General features: G+C 37.2%; 1 protein-coding gene across 1 annotated transcript in view; it reads right to left on the bottom strand.

The window, feature by feature from the left end:
- The window catches only part of LOC134541550 (uncharacterized), a 112175-nt gene extending 97292 nt beyond the window's left edge, over nt 1-14883 (bottom strand). Inside the window, exon 1 of the mRNA XM_063385064.1 lies at nt 14728-14883. Within this exon, the coding sequence (XP_063241134.1) occupies nt 14728-14883 (156 nt within the window). The remainder of the gene's footprint in view (nt 1-14727) is intronic.
- Between the last annotated feature and the right edge of the window lie 5549 nt (nt 14884-20432).

Genomic DNA, 20432 nt, shown 5'->3' on the forward strand with positions numbered 1-20432 from the left:
TTTTCAGGTGAACTCTGCAGTGGAACCATCAATGCTATGATAACGACTACTGGTCAACTAAGTGATCGCGTGACCTCAATTCCTCTATACACTGCAGGTCATTCTGCGGGGAAAAGGTGTGTTGGGGGGCGGGGATAATGGATTCGAGACAATAAGTACATGCCGGGAAGATATCAGAACATCTGGCAGGTATAATGGCCTCAAATGAAAGACATGGAACGAATGTTTACGGGTGCTCTGTCCATGGCGCAGAAAACTGCAAAAGTCTTCGAAAGCACTGCTGTCAAGTAACCACCTTCAGTTCAACCCTTGAGGAATGGCAAAATCAGAGATTATCCTCTAGGTCCGAGTGTGTACAATATGTAGGATTGATACTCAGGAAAAAATTATTATATCTCTACTCCTTTTAACCGACAATCTACATTGTACATTTGGAAGAACACGTGCTCTGGACGAATAAAGCGACCTTCTATAGTGATTCCGTCACAAAATTTTTCAAGTTATAGTATTGGGAGTATCAAAACCATATAATAAATTAATTTAAATCTAAATTCACGTGTCTGGATTTCAGGAGATACTTACGTGGGGCCAATTGTGCTTTGATTTCACATTGATAAGCAGAGCTTACAAGAAAATTTGGGAAAAAATATTTGCGAGGCTAAGGTATTCGCTTGCGAAGTTATGCACCAAAGATACAAGATCTCCAAGATATTATCTAATATCCATCACTTAGGTAATGAATCAGTGCTCATAAATTCAGTTATGAAAGTAGTTGGACTAGAACCAACAATCATCACCACATGAAGGTGGCGTCTCAACAATCAAGACCACCCAAGACTCATTTATGTTGAATAAGCGACCTATACTTAAGAACATAAAATTACACCACAAAAAAATATTCATAATGCACCAACCCATTTCAATCATAGGGTACTATATATTACCTGGTCGTTACTAAAAAATGACTGACTATTCGCAGCGCCTTGATCATGCTCACTTTGCGAGGGTCACGCTTTCAATTTCAGCCTCTGGCATGACACAAAATTATATAAGTACCTATTGGGCATCAAACGAGTTGGTCACTCACTACAATCCTGGTGGAACCATGTGTATAGCTGTGACGTAAAAGCCTACCTTTCCTTGTTCGGGACAGTGATTCCTTATAGTAATATAAAATGATTGTAAATATAATAGAGTCTATAAACATAAAAAAATATTATATACGTAAAAATTCTAGCTAAACTAACCACTCGGATAAAAAGGTTTTAAAACAACTATCTTTTTACAGTCTCATCAAAATTTACTTTAACTTTGTTTGAAAAACATGCATTCCGAGTTATCAGTATTACTGCCTTCATTTATTTTATATTTGGGCGTCAAAGTGAGTTAAAACAGTAAAAATGTATGAAGTTATATTTTTACCTGGGAATTTCAAAGTGAATATTTAACGTGGAACCAACGAAACGTGTAAGCGCTCTATCGACCTGTGCAGGTCCTTGACTTACATTCCACAGAGTGAACCATTGACCTGTAATATCTACTGTCACTCGCTGCGTATCGATCAGCAGCCCGGGACAAAGTGTTCTCTGTCGGCAATCTCATAGTACCACGAGGTATGTGGTTGTATGGAGGGGTGGGGGTGGGGGTGTTTTGTAGAGAGAGCTGGAGACACCATACAAAGGCACTGCTGGGAAAGTTTTCTTTTGAAACTTGGCAACCCCTCGTCATCATATCCTCCACGCAACCATTAACCTTCGAGTTGGCAGGGAGTCCCTCCCCCTCCCACACAGGAATATCGCTTCTGAATGTTGGCCTACATTTACAGAACGTCGTGGCGCCATTTCAGTTGACTTATTTAGAAGAGGACGCTGCTCCCACGCCAAGGAGCGCTCGACACCTTGCCTCGCGCGAAACCTCAACCGAACTAAGCTGCTCCGTTATGGAAGAGACGTGCGCCTGATCAATTTAGACGAGAAGCAGTTTTTGTGGAATCAATAACAACGAATCCCCATGGAGGCAGTGATATATATTGTTACATGCACGAACTCACGCATTTTCATCGCAAGCTAGCCAATAGTAGAGGATGTCCATAAAGAGAATGTCCCATATTCAATGGTATATTATAACAGTTCAATTAAGACTATTTACATCAAATTGAAGGTAAACTAACCTTGTCTTTCTTACAATATTGTTCAATGTGTGTACCTTAAGTTATACGGCACACATCCAACCTAAAGTCCAATTCTACCCATACTTTTGATAACAAATCCGGAGTAATGGAAGAAATAACATATTAGATTCTGTGCCTCAACTCTAAAATCATTAGGTAGCGGCGGAACGTAGACACAATTTTTATGAAGCCCCGAAGGAAAAAATTTCGCATAGCGATATGTCAGGTGAACGTGGAGGTCAGCGAAAAAGAGCTCTGTCGTGTCAATCATTACGACCAATCTATGGTCTGGGACTTCGACGTTCAACTACTCTCGTACAACGACATTTCAATTGGGAGGGGCTCCATTATGTTGCCAAATCCAGTTTACAGGTTCACCCTGTACTAATTGAAAATTTGCGTAGGTGGCATTACAAGCGAGAAAAACAACAAAAACGTATTCACACATGCGTTTGAGTTACTCTTTAGTTGTGGCCTTGAACCAAAACTATAGAATGCTTACAGTTGATACTATTAGAATTTACAACTGGGGCATTATTTCGTGGACATGCTGTATTAAAGTAAGCTTAGTAAAAAAGAGTGGGTTATCCTTTTCCATCGACACTATTAATTTTGTTTTAAAGTTTTAAGTCCATAGCGTTCTGTTGAAATTATATATTTTTTTTTCAGAAAGTTTTCTTTAATCACTCAATTGTTACATATATTTTTTTCTATTTGTGCGTTTTTTGAAGCGTTTCTATTGTACTTGTATCTCTAGAAATTTAAGGTTGGTAAGTTCTATTTGAAATGCGGTTGTTTTAAAAGTCTAATAATATTATTATTTTTACAAGATCATTAAAAAATTAAATTATTAGTTTCGTCAATATAGAAATATTTCAGCACCATGTTTTTTTGTGTTATTGGCTTTTTAGTTTTGTTAAAAATATTTCAATTAAAAAAAGTTTTTTCTCCATTCATGCTGCTTTTAACCTTGACATTCCCATTTATGTTCTATTTTTATTATTCCTCTTATTTCACTTGTGACTCGACCTTAATTAATCTAAAACAGGCTATCATATGGCTTTAACATGCTTAGTTTTAATAATTGTAGAATTGTATAGTCTCCTAATGACAGTCGAAATACATAGTTGGCTAAATTATATTTGTTTATTGCTACCTAAGAGTCGTCTTAACACAGTAAACCATGTCAAAATGGAGAATTAATTCCTGAAGAATATTTTATTGGTGTAAAGAAAGTTAATTAAAAAAAGTATTCAGTGTGGCAATATTTTACATTGGAAAATTAAAGACAGCATTTTTGATAGTCTGGCCAGTTAAAAAATCGATTTTACTGTTTCTTATAGAGTGAAATACAGCAGAGAATAAAGGAGTCACATAAAATCACACAGTGTTTAGGTTCTAATGGAACAGTATAAACGTATTAGTGAAATGTCAATAGGATTCACCTGAACAGCATTGGAACTGCCAATTTACTTTTCGTTGTTTTTCAGCTAGTTCTTTCAAGCATTTATTGGAATACACTACATTAATTAATAAAATTTGTTTTCCTCTCTAATGGTTGAAGGTGATTCATCCTGCATCTAACGTTTGAACCAATTGTAGGAGAATACTACTTTACCGTTTTAAAAAAGTTACCATTTTAAATATTTAATTGGAACATGAATTTAGAAGATTCACGAGGCTCCTAAAAATGTTAATATAAATACTAACATGGACGGATATCTCCTATTAAGGTGGAATGGTAAAAAAAAATTAAACTTATTTGTTACACGTAATCAATATTACTAACACATTAAAGTAGAAAAATGTGAACACGTGTTAAAAAAATTCAAAGTGCGCTTTTAATGGTGTGGGACGCTTATTAGCCCAGGAATTTAAGGTTTTTACCTCGAAAAAAATAAGGTAAATCAAAAATTTGCATTGATACAAATCACCTTGCTGAACAACATATAGAAATTCCCCTATTTTCCCATGCCGGCGTCATAATTTTTTTCGTGAAATAATGTCGTAAGTCCCCCTAAATGACACAAGGACGCAAATTAACATCCGAAAACTATTTGCATCAACTGAAATCCACGGGAATCGATTCAAATTAACCACTGGACCACACCAATGTTATATATCAGCAGACACAGTAAAAATAATCTACTTGAAATAAAAATATTATAGATCGAACATTGACAACTGTCCGAAAATCATGGAATTTATGAAAAAAAAAACTATCCATAGGTTAAAAAGTACCGCAAATAACAAAATATAAGTTGCACAAAATCAATTCCTTAGGATTTGAGCTTTTCAACGGTGTATCTCACACTGCTCTGTGACAAACGGTTACCGAGATACGTTGGCTCAAGTACCAGCGTGCGCCATCAGATATGACTCGGACGGAAGGCGGGATGACATTTTCACCCGTCAATATTCTGCTTATGGTGCTTCAAACGAGCCATTGCTCTAGTAAGATATAAACAGCTTTGTTATACTATGTAGGTAATTTTACATATGATTTAATTATTAACTACATTTATGATATTAAAATTATGCTCCTGCTTCTCAAAAAACATCTCGTACGATGTTATACCCTGTGTACTCATTTTTAATTCAGGTTTTACTTTATAATGTCATGCACTATAACAAATTCTTTATTGGCATCATGAGAAATCTCAAATAACGAGAAACAATAACACAGAAATATAGTTTTTGTTCACATACCTCAGCTAACTACATATGATCTTTGTCGTCATTGATATCTTCAGCTACATTCCTATAACTTCTACTAGAGCACGGAAGCCAGCAATGCGGCAGGAGCACTTTTATCCACACTCAGATCTACATGCACATGAGATGAGATGTAGAAGTTCATCGGGAGCTGGTGGCAAGTCACTGATAATCGGAAGAAGTGTTTGTTGAACCTCACGCCAGCCCCAGTTGATTGGTGTTAAAGTATTACCCAGCCAATCCTGGACCTATAATGCAGGGTTAAATATATGATCAGTTGAAAAGGATTGCCAATAAAATTTGCTGTACATACAGATCCTTATAACGTGAGTTGTCTTACCTGCAAGTAAGTCCTGCGCGAGTGTTGTAAGGCTGCGGACCTTGTTGGAGGAAGGTTCGCCAGCTCGAAGGTAGCAGTCACAGCTTTTCGGGCCACAGTTCAAGCATACAGATGTCCACGAAGTTCATCCAGGGTGGAGAATTTCTCTGTAGTGTACATGTGGATAATGAATTCCTCGCCAGCAGCAGTGATTTGTTCTGCAGTAGCAGATGTGTTGCTAAATATGGAAGCAATGTTCTGGAGATGTGGATTTTGTTTCAAAAGCTTCCAAGCATTCTTCTAACATTTACGTAAAATGGCGGAAGGGGTGTCGCAGCCAGTGACTGCATGAGCAAACAATAAACAATTCTTGCAGTCTCCGAGTTGTTTATGAATTTCAAAAATGTTGAACAATTTTGCTGTTCTAGTATTTTTTCAAGGGCTGTGAACACTGATGCAAGTGTTTCCTTTAGCTCTTACAATCAGCATAACGATATCAGTATAATTTGCTATGACAACAACTGGTGTTTCACAGACGTCGCTTCCCATGGTAGTTTCCACAATCAGTGTGTCTGCGTCTGCCGGTGCCTGAAGAACAGCGAGTCCTGCTTGTTCAAAGCTCTTCGAGAGCAATTTGATGAGTTCTGATTTGTTGTGTGTGTTATTGAGGAAATCCTTTTGTGAAGTAGTGTCAGCTGTATTCTTATCGAATTCAAAGTTTCTTGAGCACCTAAGTGATGCACGGCGCTTTCTTTCTTCTCCTTTGGTTGTAAGACTTTCTCCATACCCATCGAATACAACAATGACTCTGGACGAATAATGTTTCACAACATACTGTAGGTAAGAATGAACGACTTCACCATATGTTAGTGAGTGGTCCCAGACAAATTCATGTAGATGAAAACCACCATAAACGATTACTGTGGCTACTTCATTTATTCTGTCTATGCACTGGTGGGAAGTTAAGATCTGCAGCAGCGAAGACTTGGGTGTCTTTCGCATTGATACCTCATCAAACAAAGAGGGTGGCCTTGATGCATGTTCATACTTTAGATACTCCATCAAATCACCACATTGGTGGTGGATGGCCCATCCAATGCACATAAACAACTGTTGGGGACAGACGGGAACAAGTTCATCCCGTAGTATTAATACTTGGGCTCATAGCTGCTAACGGATCCACCCTACTCTTTCTTGACAACTTGACATTGACGATGCTCTTACCTAACATACTCTTCATAGCTGCAACACCAACAGACACAAACAGTCACAGTTGATGTTGTCATCCCCAACAACACCAGAGTCAATGCAACAGAGACAGCCAATTTCGCACCAAGGAGAATGTGTGTCCAGCCATAAGCGAAATGCCAATGCTTGGAAGTTTTTGAAACAAAATCCACATCTCCAGAACATTGCTTCCATATTTAGAAACACATCTTCTACTGCAGAACAAATCACTGCTGCTGGCGAGGAATTCATTATCCACATGTACACTACAGAGAAATTCTCCACCCTGGATGAACTTCGTGGACATCTGTATGCTTGAACTGTGGCTCGAAATGCTGTGACTGCTACCTTCGAGCTGGCGAACCTTCCTCCAACAAGATCCGCAGCCTTACAACACTCGCGCAGGACTTACTTGCAGGTACGACAACTCACGTTATAAGGATCTGTGTGTACAGCAAGTTTTATTGGCAATCCTTATCAACTGATCATATATTTAACCCTGCATTATAGGTCCAGGATTGGTTGGGTAATACTTTAACACCAATCAACTGGGGCTGGCATGAGGTTCAACAAACACTTTTTCCGAATACCAGTGACTTGCCACCAGCTCCCGATGAACTTCTACATCTCATCTCATGTGCATGTAGATCTGAGTGTGGATACAATTGCTCCTGCCGCATTGCTGGCATCCATGCTCTATATTTTGCACACGCTGTAGAGGTAGAATTTATAGGAATGTAGCTGAAGATATCGATGACGACCTAGATCATATGTAGTTAGCTGAGGTATGTGAACAAAAACTATATTTCTGTGTTATTGTTTCTCGTTATTTGAGATTTCTCATGATGCCAATAAAGAATTTGTTATAGTGCATGACATTATAAAGTAAAACCTGAATTAAAAATGAGTACACAGGGTATACCATCGTACGAGATGTTTTTTGAGAAGCAGGAGCATAATTTTAATATCATAAATGTAGTAAATAATTAAATCAAATGTAAAATTACTTACACAGTATAACAAAGCTGTTTATATGTTACTAGAACAATGGCTCGTTAGAAGCACTATAAGCAGAATATTGACGGGTGAAAATGTCATCCCGCCCTCCGTCCGAGTCATATCTGATGGCGCACGCTGGTACTTGAGCCACCGTATCTCGGTAACCGTTTGTCACAGAGCAGTGTGAGATACACCGTTGAAAAGCTCAAATCCTAAGAAATTGATTTTGTGCAACTTATATTTTGTTATTTGCGGTACTTTTTAACCTATGGATAGTTTTTTTCATAAATTCCATGATTTTCGGACAATTGTCAATGGTCGATCTATAATATTTTTACTTCTAGTAGATTCTTTTTACTGTGTCTGCTTTTAATTAACATTGGTGTGGTCCAGTGGGTAATTTGAATCGATTCCCGTGGATTTCAGTTGATGCAAATAGTTTTCGGATTTACATTTGCGTCCTTGTGTCATTTAGGGGGACTTACGACATTATTGCACGAAAACAATTATGACGCCGGCATGGGAAAATAGGGGAATATCAGTATGTTGTTCAGCAAGGTGTTTTGTATCAATGACCAAATGTTCAGATTTACCTTATTTTTTTCGAACTTTCTTTAAATATTAACCTAAAACTCCTGGGCTATATGCATTATACTGATGTGGATAGAAAGCCGAGCCCATTTTAGAAACATCTCAGATTGCGAAAAAGGAGTGTTTTAACATCATGAATTAAATCAATAAAGATCTTAGGCTTTCGCAGCCATTGTCTGAAGTATCATGACTTCTAAGCTGTAGCAGCGTCCAAGTTGAATACGTCACCAATGTTTCGGTCGAAATTGCAGTTGCCATCATCAGGGTAAATTTACCTAGAGGTTATTACAAGTTCTTCTGCCTCTGGGAAAGATATATTCGAGAATCAGTAGACATATTAAACACCCAGCAAATATAAATAGATAAGATGGCTTCAAATTAACCAGAATATGGGATCTACTCTTCAAAAAACCTAAAAACCACGCTCTGCATTTAACTAAAGATAGGTCGCTCTGTTTGGCTAAACAGCACAGCCAATCAGAAGAGAAGAGGCCACTGATTTGCCAGCACCCCCAGCTAATCACAGAAGCCCAGCTCCGATTGGCCAAACCAACAGGCCAATCAGACGAAATGAAAGTTATGATTAGCTCACAGCTACAGCCAATCGGGAAACGCTCCTCTCAGGCGAGAGTATTAAAGGCAGAAGAACTTGTAATAACCTCAGTAGGTAACTCTACCCTGATGATGGTGACTGCAATGTCGACCGAAACGTCCATGAATTATATAGTTTTCCATACAACTGAGAGACTTCAAAATAATTTATCCTTTGTAAGGGGCCACGGTGTTAAAAGTGGATTTTGATTTTTGTCAAAACATTTTATTTAACCTTTTGGAGCTACTAGTGTAATTAACCTATGATGAAATGAAGCAAGAATTGCGTTAAAGAAGCATATTAAGGGGCAATTAACATTGGAAATTTTGTACTCCCAATCTAACCAATACTCTCCGGTAATCCTCCCTCACTGTAATCCGAAGTTAGATCCACCAATGAATTGACGGGGCGTTAAACACGATTCATGCATTCAATAGCTCTTTTCAGCATTAAAGCGCTACGGTAAACAATGTAACACAATGAAACAACTTTCTACGTGGGTTTTCCAGCAAACTAATGGCAGTAATACGTTGGAGGCGAAGAAGGCTGACAGAGAGAGTCTGCGTGAAGAGATAAATGGTGTGAGAGCTGGTGGTGAGGTAGACCGCTGGCCCGGAAAACACTCGCGGGGGATATTATATGCGGGGAAAAGTTTCGACGCTCGGTATACAACAAGTTATGTTTTTTTCTCCCCGGGTTCCTCGTCAGACACGAAATGTGAAATTCCTCCGGGGGCGTGCATTCCTCTGCTTCGCGCGCGGCGTGGCCACGAAGCCCGCGAGAAAGTCCAGGAAGAATGCGCGCCAGCAGCTGCCGTGGGCGACTGCAGAATGTGACCTGCAACTCCGCGGGCTGGATGCTTCTGCAACTGTTGCAACCACCGAGGGAGGACCCGTCGGGAAGCAGCATGACGTCACACGCTGCATTCCGCGACGGACAGCAGTCCCTCCGACCCGTGACCGCAGGAATGATACCTACCTTCGCCAACCAAGGCGTATCTGGGTGCACTCTAAATATTAGTACTGAATCAATGTCTGGGTGCAGAACAGCATAATAAAATAATGCTTTATTGGTCGAATAGCCGTTTTCTTGAACCAACTGAGAAATAGAGTGTTACCAAAAGAAGGATATATCAGGCCACTTTTTTCTTGGCGCAGTTTGTTGAAGTTTTAGGCTATTGCATGGATATGTGTAATAATTTACAATTCATTCTATACTTATAATTATAAAACTGCTCGAGGTAAGAAGTCTGTACATTAAATGAAATTATGGAAAAAATTTTTGGAAATCCTTGTTTACGTTATTAAGAACTCAAAAATTTAGTTGTTAAAATTTTATTATTTTTGTCTATTTGTCTGTTTCAGCATTAATAAAAAAACTACTTGACAGATTTTGATAATTTTTTTATTATTAGAAAGGTCTCTTGTAGTTTAATAAATAGGCTAGATATAATTACAGAAATCTATGCCCAAGGGGGTGAATAAGGTTACATACCGTGAAAAGATAATTAATTAAATTTATGAAACTAATCAAGCATAATAAAAGTTAAGGGGTTTGAAAAATAAAAATACAAATACTACCAACCACAATTTTACGAATTTTGCAAAACCCTAAAGGGTGCAAACGGGATAAATAAGGTTTTAATACAAAATTATATTTACGAATCTAATGACGCACAAGAAATAGAAATTGAAATACTACCAACCATAATTTCACGAATTTTGTTAAACATACCCCCTAAAGGTACGAAATGGGTAAATAGGTTTGAAAACAAAATTATAACTCCGTATCTATTCAAGCATAAGAATAGAAATTGGGGACCCAATAATAAACAAAAATACTACCTGCCACAATTTGTAAAATTTACGAAATTCAAACTTTAAAAAGGGCAAAAAGGAATTATTATGTTTTATAATAAATAACTTTTTCTCCAAATCTAATCAAGCATTATAAAATATATTGGGTAACAATAATAATAAAAATTCCAACTACAATTATATCATAATGCAAAATTAAACTTTTAGAATGGATAAAATAGGGTAAATATGTTTTAAATGTAAATAATTCTGTCTCAGAATCCAATAAAGAGAAATAATATATATAAGGTCCCGATAATGAACATACGAAAACTATCAAGTGAAAATGTACCATTTTGTGTATTTTAGCTCTTAAGAGGTGAAAAAGGAGTAAATATGCTATAAAGTTAATAATTGTATCTCTGAATTTAACTAAGCATCATAAACTAATTTTGGGTTCAATAATAAACATTAAAAAAAAGCAACAACAATTATACAATTATACGAAATTAAACCTCTAAAAGGTGAAAAGGGGGTAATGTGAATTTAAGATAAATAATTATAACTCCCAAACTAATCAAAATGTATTGGGTACCAATAATAAATTACGAAAACTTTCAACCACAATTGTACCATTTTGCAAAATTCAAACACTAAGGGGTGTAAAAGTGGTAGGTATGTTTTTAAAATGAAAAATGAACACTTCCGATTCAGTAAGAACTAGAAGTAAAAATCTAAGATATAAAAATTTGCATCTACAGATAGTTATTGCTTCTTTTCTTTCAAATATTCACCTTCGTCTTTTAAGGGGATAGAAAGGTAGTGAGTTTTGATTTATTTAAATAATCGTTTTTCCAAAGTAAGACCTAAAATACTATACAAAAATTTAATAATAAATTATAAATTATTATTTTGCCTCTTTGCAAGATTCCAACCCTAAGAGATGTAAAATGCTTAAGTTTGTTTTAAAGAAAAAAAAGCATATAGTTCCGAATCATTTAGACCAAAGGGTAAGGAATTATGAACGAACAACAATCATATAGAGCTGCGCATCGTTTTACTTTTTTTTTTTTTAATTTTCTGTATTTTCACTTATAATGGTGTTGAAAATAGGAAAGTTTTGGCATATCAAAATAAAGTTTATCTCCACAGCAAATGAAGCTGACTGTTAGTAAATGAGCATGGATCACGTAAATTATAATGATATAATAGCCAAATGTTTACTTTTACCATGTTTGAATACTCGACTGCAAAATGATTGAAAGGGCGGTAAATTTTCTTTATTATAAAAGTCGTATCTCTGAAGTTTATCAAGCATGATGTACGTAAAGCCGTATGATTTATACATGTTGAAGTTCTACTTCCTAAGGATTAAATATAGTTTTACAATTAAAATAATATCTTTTGATCAAATCAAACTTAATTTAAGATATTGAAAATCAATTATAAAAATACAATAAGCTAATTTCTCCTGATTAACGTTTTCCTACATATAACATCTTAAATTGTAACAGGCTAAATATTATTAAAAATATAGGTATATAAACTATTGGAATCCACTAAATTATTATTGGCAATATAAATTTCAATACAATATAAATGTAGGTTTATTATAATTATTTTGGAGTTTAGATACATCTGGTGTAAACAAACGGTATGTGCATGATTTTATTTGGTAAACGTATAAGCCATATTTACTTAGTTCTGAATTTTGGGGAAAATAGGAGAGGGGTAAAACATTTGTAAATTTTTTTTAAAGTAATACTAAGCACAAGTAAGAAATAACTAATACGTTGGATAATGAATTTGATATTGTACTCTCCTTTTAAAATAAATATGAGATTTTATAAAATATCTTAAATGAATGGAGGTATTTGTAATAAGATGTACTTACCTAATTTTATTAGCATAGGATTAGACATAATTAATTAAAAAATTAATGTAAACCATGTTATAAACTTGATTAAAATAAAATAGGCGAGTAGTTAAAAAATACTTTTGATAATGTTACCTCATGAAATGAAAAACTGTTAACTTTCATTTTATCAAGGTAAAATGTATCCTCGAACACACTAAATAGAACCTTGTAACATAACTATAGCTCTAACTCTGTGACATACAACTTACTCTCGTTGTTACGGTAAAAAATAACTCTTTAGTTGTAAAACACCTAATTTCGGTGATGACTGTATAGGTTAGCGTTTTGATGTACAATGACAACAAAAATGAATGGAATAGAAATTGCAAAATTTTATTATTAAATAAAAAATAATTATATGGACAATTTACCAACCCAAAACTATTATAAAAATAAAATAAAATCTTTAAAAACAAAAAAAAAAAGAAATTAAGTAGCCTGATATGTTGGACACAAGTTATACAAAAGTCAACATGGTTTTCAGTAATATTACTGAAGTTTATTAAATTCTCAAATTGTTATTTCTCAGGGAATTTTTAAAATAAAATTTGGCCAACTCAAAGCGATATAGCAAAAAAAATTCCGGTGCTCAAGACATCTGACCTTGATTGTTTCGGGTTGATTGTTTAAGTTTGTGTTTTTTAAAACCTGGCCGTGGAAAACAATGGAAATGTTTATAATTAAATAGGTTTGAGTTTAAGCTATACAGAAAACTAGTTTTCACACAAATGTGACTATGAAAATGGCTTGAAAACTGCAAAGCGTCAGTAGAAAGTGTTATAACGAACTTTTCAATATGCCCTACCTGGATGCAGAATAGCAGACCATATACACTGACACACACAATCTGTTTATACGTGCGAATTGCGCAAACTTTCCCGTGCTTAATGTCAAGTGCATCGTATAGCATCGATACAAGCGGTAATTACGCCCTCACACGTAAAATTTACTGTGTTTGAAGTGCTTCCGTCATGAGCTCCTAACGGGAAGCTGTGTTTTCACATGCCGGACCAAAACGTTCAATTTCCCATCATCCTTGGCGCAAGGCGCTCAGGTTGAGGCACCGCCAAAACCTTGGCCAATAACAGGGCGTTGTCCAGGAAACCATAGAAAACGAGATTCACGATCTCAAAATTAGAAATAAATAGTTATTTAAACAAATTGTCACTTGGCACCGTATTTAAAAGTACTTTAAACAGTGTTCAAAAAATAGTTTAGTAAATATAGTTTTTATACATATAAAAAAAACTAATATTTACATCAGGCATCGTAGCAACTGAAATCAAAATGTAACCAAAATTTAAATGCATAGTTTCAGCGATCTGTACTACTGTTATAGTACAACTTATAAAGTCAGATACTAAATTACTAAATAATTACTAAAAAATTAAAAGGCCTGCGCATAACCACTTGAAAAAAATCTTAAAAGGTTTTGTTATGAATTAAAACTTTTATGCACCTAACGAATTATTGTGCCTATTTCTCTAGTAAAAACGTTTCGAATAAATTAAATACCTTTGTTTCAATGTAAAGATACTCTGATATGGCGCAAGTGAATCCGTGGTGGCTCATTAGCTAGCATTATATATTTCAAGCTGTTCAACTGCTGCAATAGTGTCCGCAGACCGAGTATTCTACATCGCATAGCTATTCGACACTGCGGTGCCTCGGTTGTTTTGGCGGTAAGGGGTAACCCAGCACTGGCCTGAAGCGGGGTCGGCAGACCGCGTCTAGCGAACTGTACAACTCACCGAAGAAAAAAGTGCAGTTGCTATAAGAAGCAAGGAAATGCAGAGTATCAAGTTCACAGATCTTATCAGTCGCTTGGAAGATAAATTCAGATTTTATATCTCACCATAAGTGGACGGCTGCAAAAGAAATGCCTAAAATAGAGCAAATCATATTTGATACTTGGAATAGTCTTCCTGAAACCAATGACCAAAAAAAAAAAATTAGCATTTGCTATTCTAACAATCTTCGGCTCTACATATTCATGTGAACAAACATTCTCTGCTATGAATTGAATAAAAAATAAATGAAGAAGTAAATTAACCGACTGCAATTTACAATTACGCCTAAAATTGGAAATAATTAGTTACTTCCCAGACATAGCTAAGCTTTCGAAAGAGGTGAAAGGTCCCCGTTTCAACAAAGTTATAAATTTTACAAAGCCCGGTTGTTCTTTTATTTCAATAATTAAATTTAAATAGTTAAGGTTTACTTGTTTAATCAGTAGACATCTACTAATGGTTGCCATATTTTTTTTAAGTAGTCTTTATTTTTAAGAATTTAAGTTGAAATTGTAAACACAATATTTTGATTTATGTCGTTATTTTTTTCGTCGTAGATACAGAGAAATGTTGCGGCTCTAAAAAATGGTAGAATCTGTTCACTGCCGACCTCGGCAAGACAGGCCAGGATACTCCCGGCGCTCCACAGCTGCGCCAAGTTGCCCTGAGATGAACAACGCCAGCAAGCCGTGACGTCCCCGCCCATGAATACGCATGGTGCTGATGGGTCCGCCCAGTCGCGGATCGCAAACGGCGCGCCAGCCATCACCTCGACGCGAATGCAGATTCGCAGTCGTTCCTGGAGCCGGAGGAGACATCTGCGATGCAAACGGCGTCTCGCCGCGCGGGCGACCTGTGGCTGCGAGCTGGCGGGAGGCGCCAGTGAGGGGGAAGTCTTTTCACAGACGAGAGAGCCAAACGCCCGATCGTGCATCTTCGTTTTTTTTTGGTTCATTGTAAAAGGTTAGGTTAGCTACATTATAAATACTTTAAAACATTGTGAACGGTTGATTTGGTTAGGATAGCTACATTAAAGATAATGTGAATTCATGTAAACAATTTCCTAGCCCTGGATAGCTACATATTAAAAAGTTAGTTGCTAAGCAATCATAAAATGATTTTACAGTATTTTTAATGTAGCTATACTTACCTAATATAACCAACCATCCACAATGTTTTAAAGTATTTATAATTTAGCTAACCTATCCTAATCGAACGCAAAATTTAATGCCACACCGGTTTATACAATGAGATAGAACGAAAAAAAAAAAAGCGAGCATGAACTTCGGGTGTGGCTCTCTCGTCTGTGAAATGAAGGCTTCTCCCAGTGAGGCCGGGCTTCCCGCCGGAAGCCGCGGCGTGGCCACGGGCGCTCCATGCAGCCAGAAGTGCAGAACTACCGCCCTTCTTTCTCATTCGGTTCAACTACTCCTCAATTAAAAAATTAAAAATTTTAATTTTTTCTTAACTAATGATTATTGCAGTACACAAATTTTAATTCGAAATAAAATGATTGATTGATTTGGTTGGTTTAGCTCTTTCATACTACGTAGCCTTTATTGTTACTTAAGGTAGGAATAAATAACATGAGCACAATAAATTTGAACAGAATATTTAACTCTATAATTGAACACCTATTTGAAAAAAAACATGTATTTAATTCATTTAGATAGTTCATGTCCACAGTAATAAATGTGTTAATTTTATAATTTCTTTTTTGCAACGAGTCACGCATTTTCAATCAACCGGGACCTTTTTTCAGGTCATAACGAAGAATTAAGAAGAGTTTAAGATACGTGAAGTCTCTGTCATAAAATAAAATCCTAAGTTAACAAAACCACGTCTTATTTTAATTAAAAAGATTAGCAGTTCCCATCAATTGTTTGATTATCAATAATATATGGAAATTTACTTCCTTGTAAATGTGTTTCAGTTACAAAGTTAATACATTGTGTTAAATTACTGTGATTTTGTTGTTTATATTTAAATAATTTAAATATATGTAGCACTTACTAGTTAGAGTATAAATATGCATTAATTTTTATTAAATCAATTATAATAAGAAATAAAAATAATATTTTTTGCATAAGCCATGGTATATATATATATAATGCAATAATGAAGTACATAAAAATTAAAATGCAGTTTTAATATTTCAACCAGGTCTTGGGTAAGACTATATGTTTCGTTTGATTATACCCTGTACTCTACCGTTGTGTTACAGACACACATTACCTGAAGGTTTGAGACGCTACCTCAATAATGTAGTTAAGCTATTATCATCACGTATATTAAAAATTGTAATTATTTAAAATTACAGTTATTGACGTTTACAAAATATATACCGAAGTAGTTTCACCTTGATGTCCACAAACGTGAAAACATGCAGGTGCATGCTGCTACATGCGAGTCCGCCATGTTGACAGCTTTGACTCGTGGGCGCAGCAGAAAACAATAACCCTATTTCCCAACATTCATCATTAGTGGTGCCGCCTGAGTAGGCAGCGATCGGAGGCTACGACAAGTAAGCGAGTCTTCAAGTCGCCTACCCCTTTTTGTATTACATTTGAGAATACCGATACTGGCGAAAGGCAGGTTGTCGTGAGCGGGGGTCACGATATGACAAGACTAGTGCATTTCAGCATCGAGCCCTTGGACACCGAAGTATGAGCTGCGAGCCTAACTTTGATCTTGTGACTTTTCAAAGGAACTGTCAAGGAACTTGTGTCACGGCGCATGCAGTCAGCGCAATATAATCTCATCAACCCAAAGCACTTCTTTTATCTGAATTCTAGTGAAAGAGTTTGCTAGTTCTTGACCAGAAAATAAGTAATTTTACCCTTGAAAAAAATTACAATTTTAGTTAAGAACTTTATAATTTGTAACTAAACGTATAGAAACAAACTTGGTTTTGCATACACCGGCTGATTTGACAGTAGCTTACTGTGTGTATATCCTAAGTAAATGCACGTTGTTTAAAACTACTACCTACGCTAAACGTCTTGTGACATGCGGAGTGGCACCAGTCCGTACAGAATCACACAATCCTACTAAAACCAGAAGAGCCCTGCTTGAAGATGGCGCGATGGAGCGAGACTGTCGGCCGAGTATCGCCCTAATCAACTGGAGCGCGCCACTCTGCTGTTCCACCACCTCCGCGGCCCGCTAGCGCCGCGCGCACTACACGTCTGTTGGCGAACTTAAACACTTAAATTCCTTGAAGCAACTTTTAATAAATAGGTTGTCATTCGTACAACAATTACATCTTAAATTTAACTTTAAAATATATAGCCTACTTAATTACAAAACACTTGATAAACATCCAGCCGAATATTCTCAGAGTTTAGAGAATGGTGCTACCAACTGAACTATAGATTCCCTTGAAATTATGGCGCACCATTCTTGGAAAGAAATATAATACTATTCAAGATTTGGTAAAACATTTCTCTTAAACCTCGAGGCCATTTCCAGTACGAAAAAAAAAAAACACAAAACCCAAGCGTGTTTATAAACTTAAAGGCTACTGAAATAAAGCCACAATACAAACACTGTCAGTGCGCCCTGGCGGGGACCGGATGAACCGCCGAGCTCACGGCACTGCCTCGTCGTGCCGCCACAAGGACCTAGCGTGCGACGAGGCGCATGCCTAGGACATGCCCTAGCGTCGAGTTGAATTCCGTTTAAAGTTTTAGAATTATCTTAGAAATATGACATTGGAACTATGGACCCCAGTAACAGTTTATTTCAGGCAAATACTATGTATTATTTCCTAATCAGGTTTATAACAAATCATTATTAATTTAGTTTTGTATTCGGGACAAGCACTAGTGGCTATTACTGGTCATCCAAGTATTGACTCCGGACTTAGAAGTGTGACTACAAACTATCCCTAATTTACATCTGCCTATGGAATTTCGACATTTCCTCAGAAATATTTAACCAGACAGCATTGTCGGGTGTGCACAATGCAACAGTTAAAGGGAGCAGTTTGTGAAATTAAATTGAATGTCCACAATTATTGTGCATATGTAGATAAAGTAAATTTATTCAATAAATCTGAATTTTTATCAACATTGATTTCTGATGTTCTTTATATCCGATAGGCACAGAAAGCTACAAATTCATGAGGATTTAAGATGTTATAATATTAAATTAGCTTACGAAATAAGCTTGTGTAGTGTAGGTGGTGGAATTGGAAGCACAACCCTACTGTACTAAAGAAGTAGAAATGGAAAATTAAAAAAAAATGTTGAAAATCATAGAAAAAGAACCAAGAGCCCACAAAATAATCCGGTGATGATAAAAAGAACGAAAATAATATTTTCGCTTCTTAAAGCTATGCAATGTGACACGTAAACTAGTTGGACTGGCTAGCGGTCAGGTTCGCTGAGTTGTAAATGAATGTTTTGATCGTGGCCAGACTGCAGCTGGATGGCTCCAGGGACTGCCGTATCCCGCGGGCTCCGGGCCCGATTGCTGCGGCGCGCGGTCTTTGTTCCAGGCGCTCTCGGGTCGATGGTCGCGACTGCTGCTTCCCCGCGGCCAGCCTCGCCGCGCCTGGCCGCGCCTCGCCGCGCCTCACGGCGGCGCACAATGCTGCCGCAGGCGCGGGAAGGAGCGACCCAGTTCTTCAGCGCGACTCGCCCTCCCTTCATCGGCGCCGAGTTCCGCGCACTGTTCCCACCAGCAGGCCCATCGCGGAGAAACTGTTGTTGCCGAGACTGAGGGCGCGGTTACACGGGACCCTGAACTACTTCAGGTGAACATGTTTAAGTAAACACGTTTACAAACGCGAAAGTGTACGGTTACACGGTAGTTGCTGAAAAGTGTGTTCAGTTCTAAAACCGATTGTCTACTGTCAACGAATGACTGTGTTGTTGATCTTCTCTATTTTGTATCCAGAAAACGCGGGATTTTCTCACTTGTTTATACAGCATTATCAGCAGAAATGGAATGTGTTTTCATATTGCTCAATAAGTTTTTACAAATCGGGAATTCAAACAACATAACAGTAATTTTTTTTTTTATTTTTTTATTTTTTTTTTAGCGAGAGTACCTATCTCAGTTTTAAGAAAATTAAGGTCAGGATCAATTAAAAAATATGTAAATAATTACCTGTTGATTTTTTTTTTGCACTCGGTAAAATATTACTCGAACTTGTGCCAGGAACACTTTCCATCTTGAATTTCTGCAAAGGACTGTTTATATTCTAAACAGCCAATCAGAGGCTAATGTAGAAGATATGTCGAATTTAACTACTTTGCCAACCTGTTTAAGTTAAATGGGAAATGGCCTCGAACGAAACATGTTCAGACTGTGTGTAACCGCACTCAGCATGTTTTCGGAGGCCCGAAAGCCAACGCAACCTCCTTCCGCCCCTCCCAAATGTGCGCCCTTTAAGGGTAGATTGGGAGTCTGCTTGCAGATCTGTATAGTCCAGAGCTCCGCCTTCTGAAGCTACCAGATCCAGAAAACATGTCCCCTCCACCACTACAGCACCCGCTGGGCTAGAAGAGTGGCTTCACAGTAACCTGGAGGCTGAAATCCCCAGGTGGAGCCACATCCGGGTAAGGGTTCAAGTCAGGTTTTTTCACAGCTCAGCAAACCAATTACCTTGATATATATATATATATATCAATATATATATATATATATATATATATAAGTTCCACTATATGTCCATTATATTTCCATTATATATTTATTATATGTCCATTATATGTCCGTTATATGTCCATTATATTGATTATATATCCATTATATGCCCATTATATGTCCATTATACTTATTGCCAGACATGCTTCAGCACACTGCTACCCATCAGTCAATCCAGGTATTTCTATAATTGGGGACTGTCCACTGGGGCCAGGTCCCGCATTAGGGACCTGACTTACCAGTATTCAGTTAATTGCTCCTGGTGCGTGCCTTAATCCAGGAGGACATATGCCAAGTATCTCAGTAGTGGTTGAACACTACTCCGCTAGCAGCTGCAAGGGGAGAACTGCTCACGGAGCCAGTGGCCCGATCTCATCAGCCACTTGCAGTCTCGCTATGACTCTCCGAGCAAATTCACGGAAGAGAACCCAACTCTCCCGCCGCACCACCACATTTGCAAGGTCGTAGTCACACCCAATCAGACCCAGGTGGAACTTCAGCTGTTCGCGAAGATCCTCGACTTTTTCACAATTATGCAGTACATGATTGACATCATCCACTGTGTGGCAGTGCCCATACAGAGGATTCTCTGCTAGACCAAATTGGTGTAGTTTGGCCTTGAAGTTACCATGCCCAGAAATAAGTTGAACCGCGGCTCGC

This window comes from Bacillus rossius, assembly GCF_032445375.1.
Source record: "Bacillus rossius redtenbacheri isolate Brsri chromosome 4 unlocalized genomic scaffold, Brsri_v3 Brsri_v3_scf4_1, whole genome shotgun sequence".
In the NCBI taxonomy this organism is placed as follows: Eukaryota; Metazoa; Arthropoda; class Insecta; order Phasmatodea; family Bacillidae; genus Bacillus; species Bacillus rossius.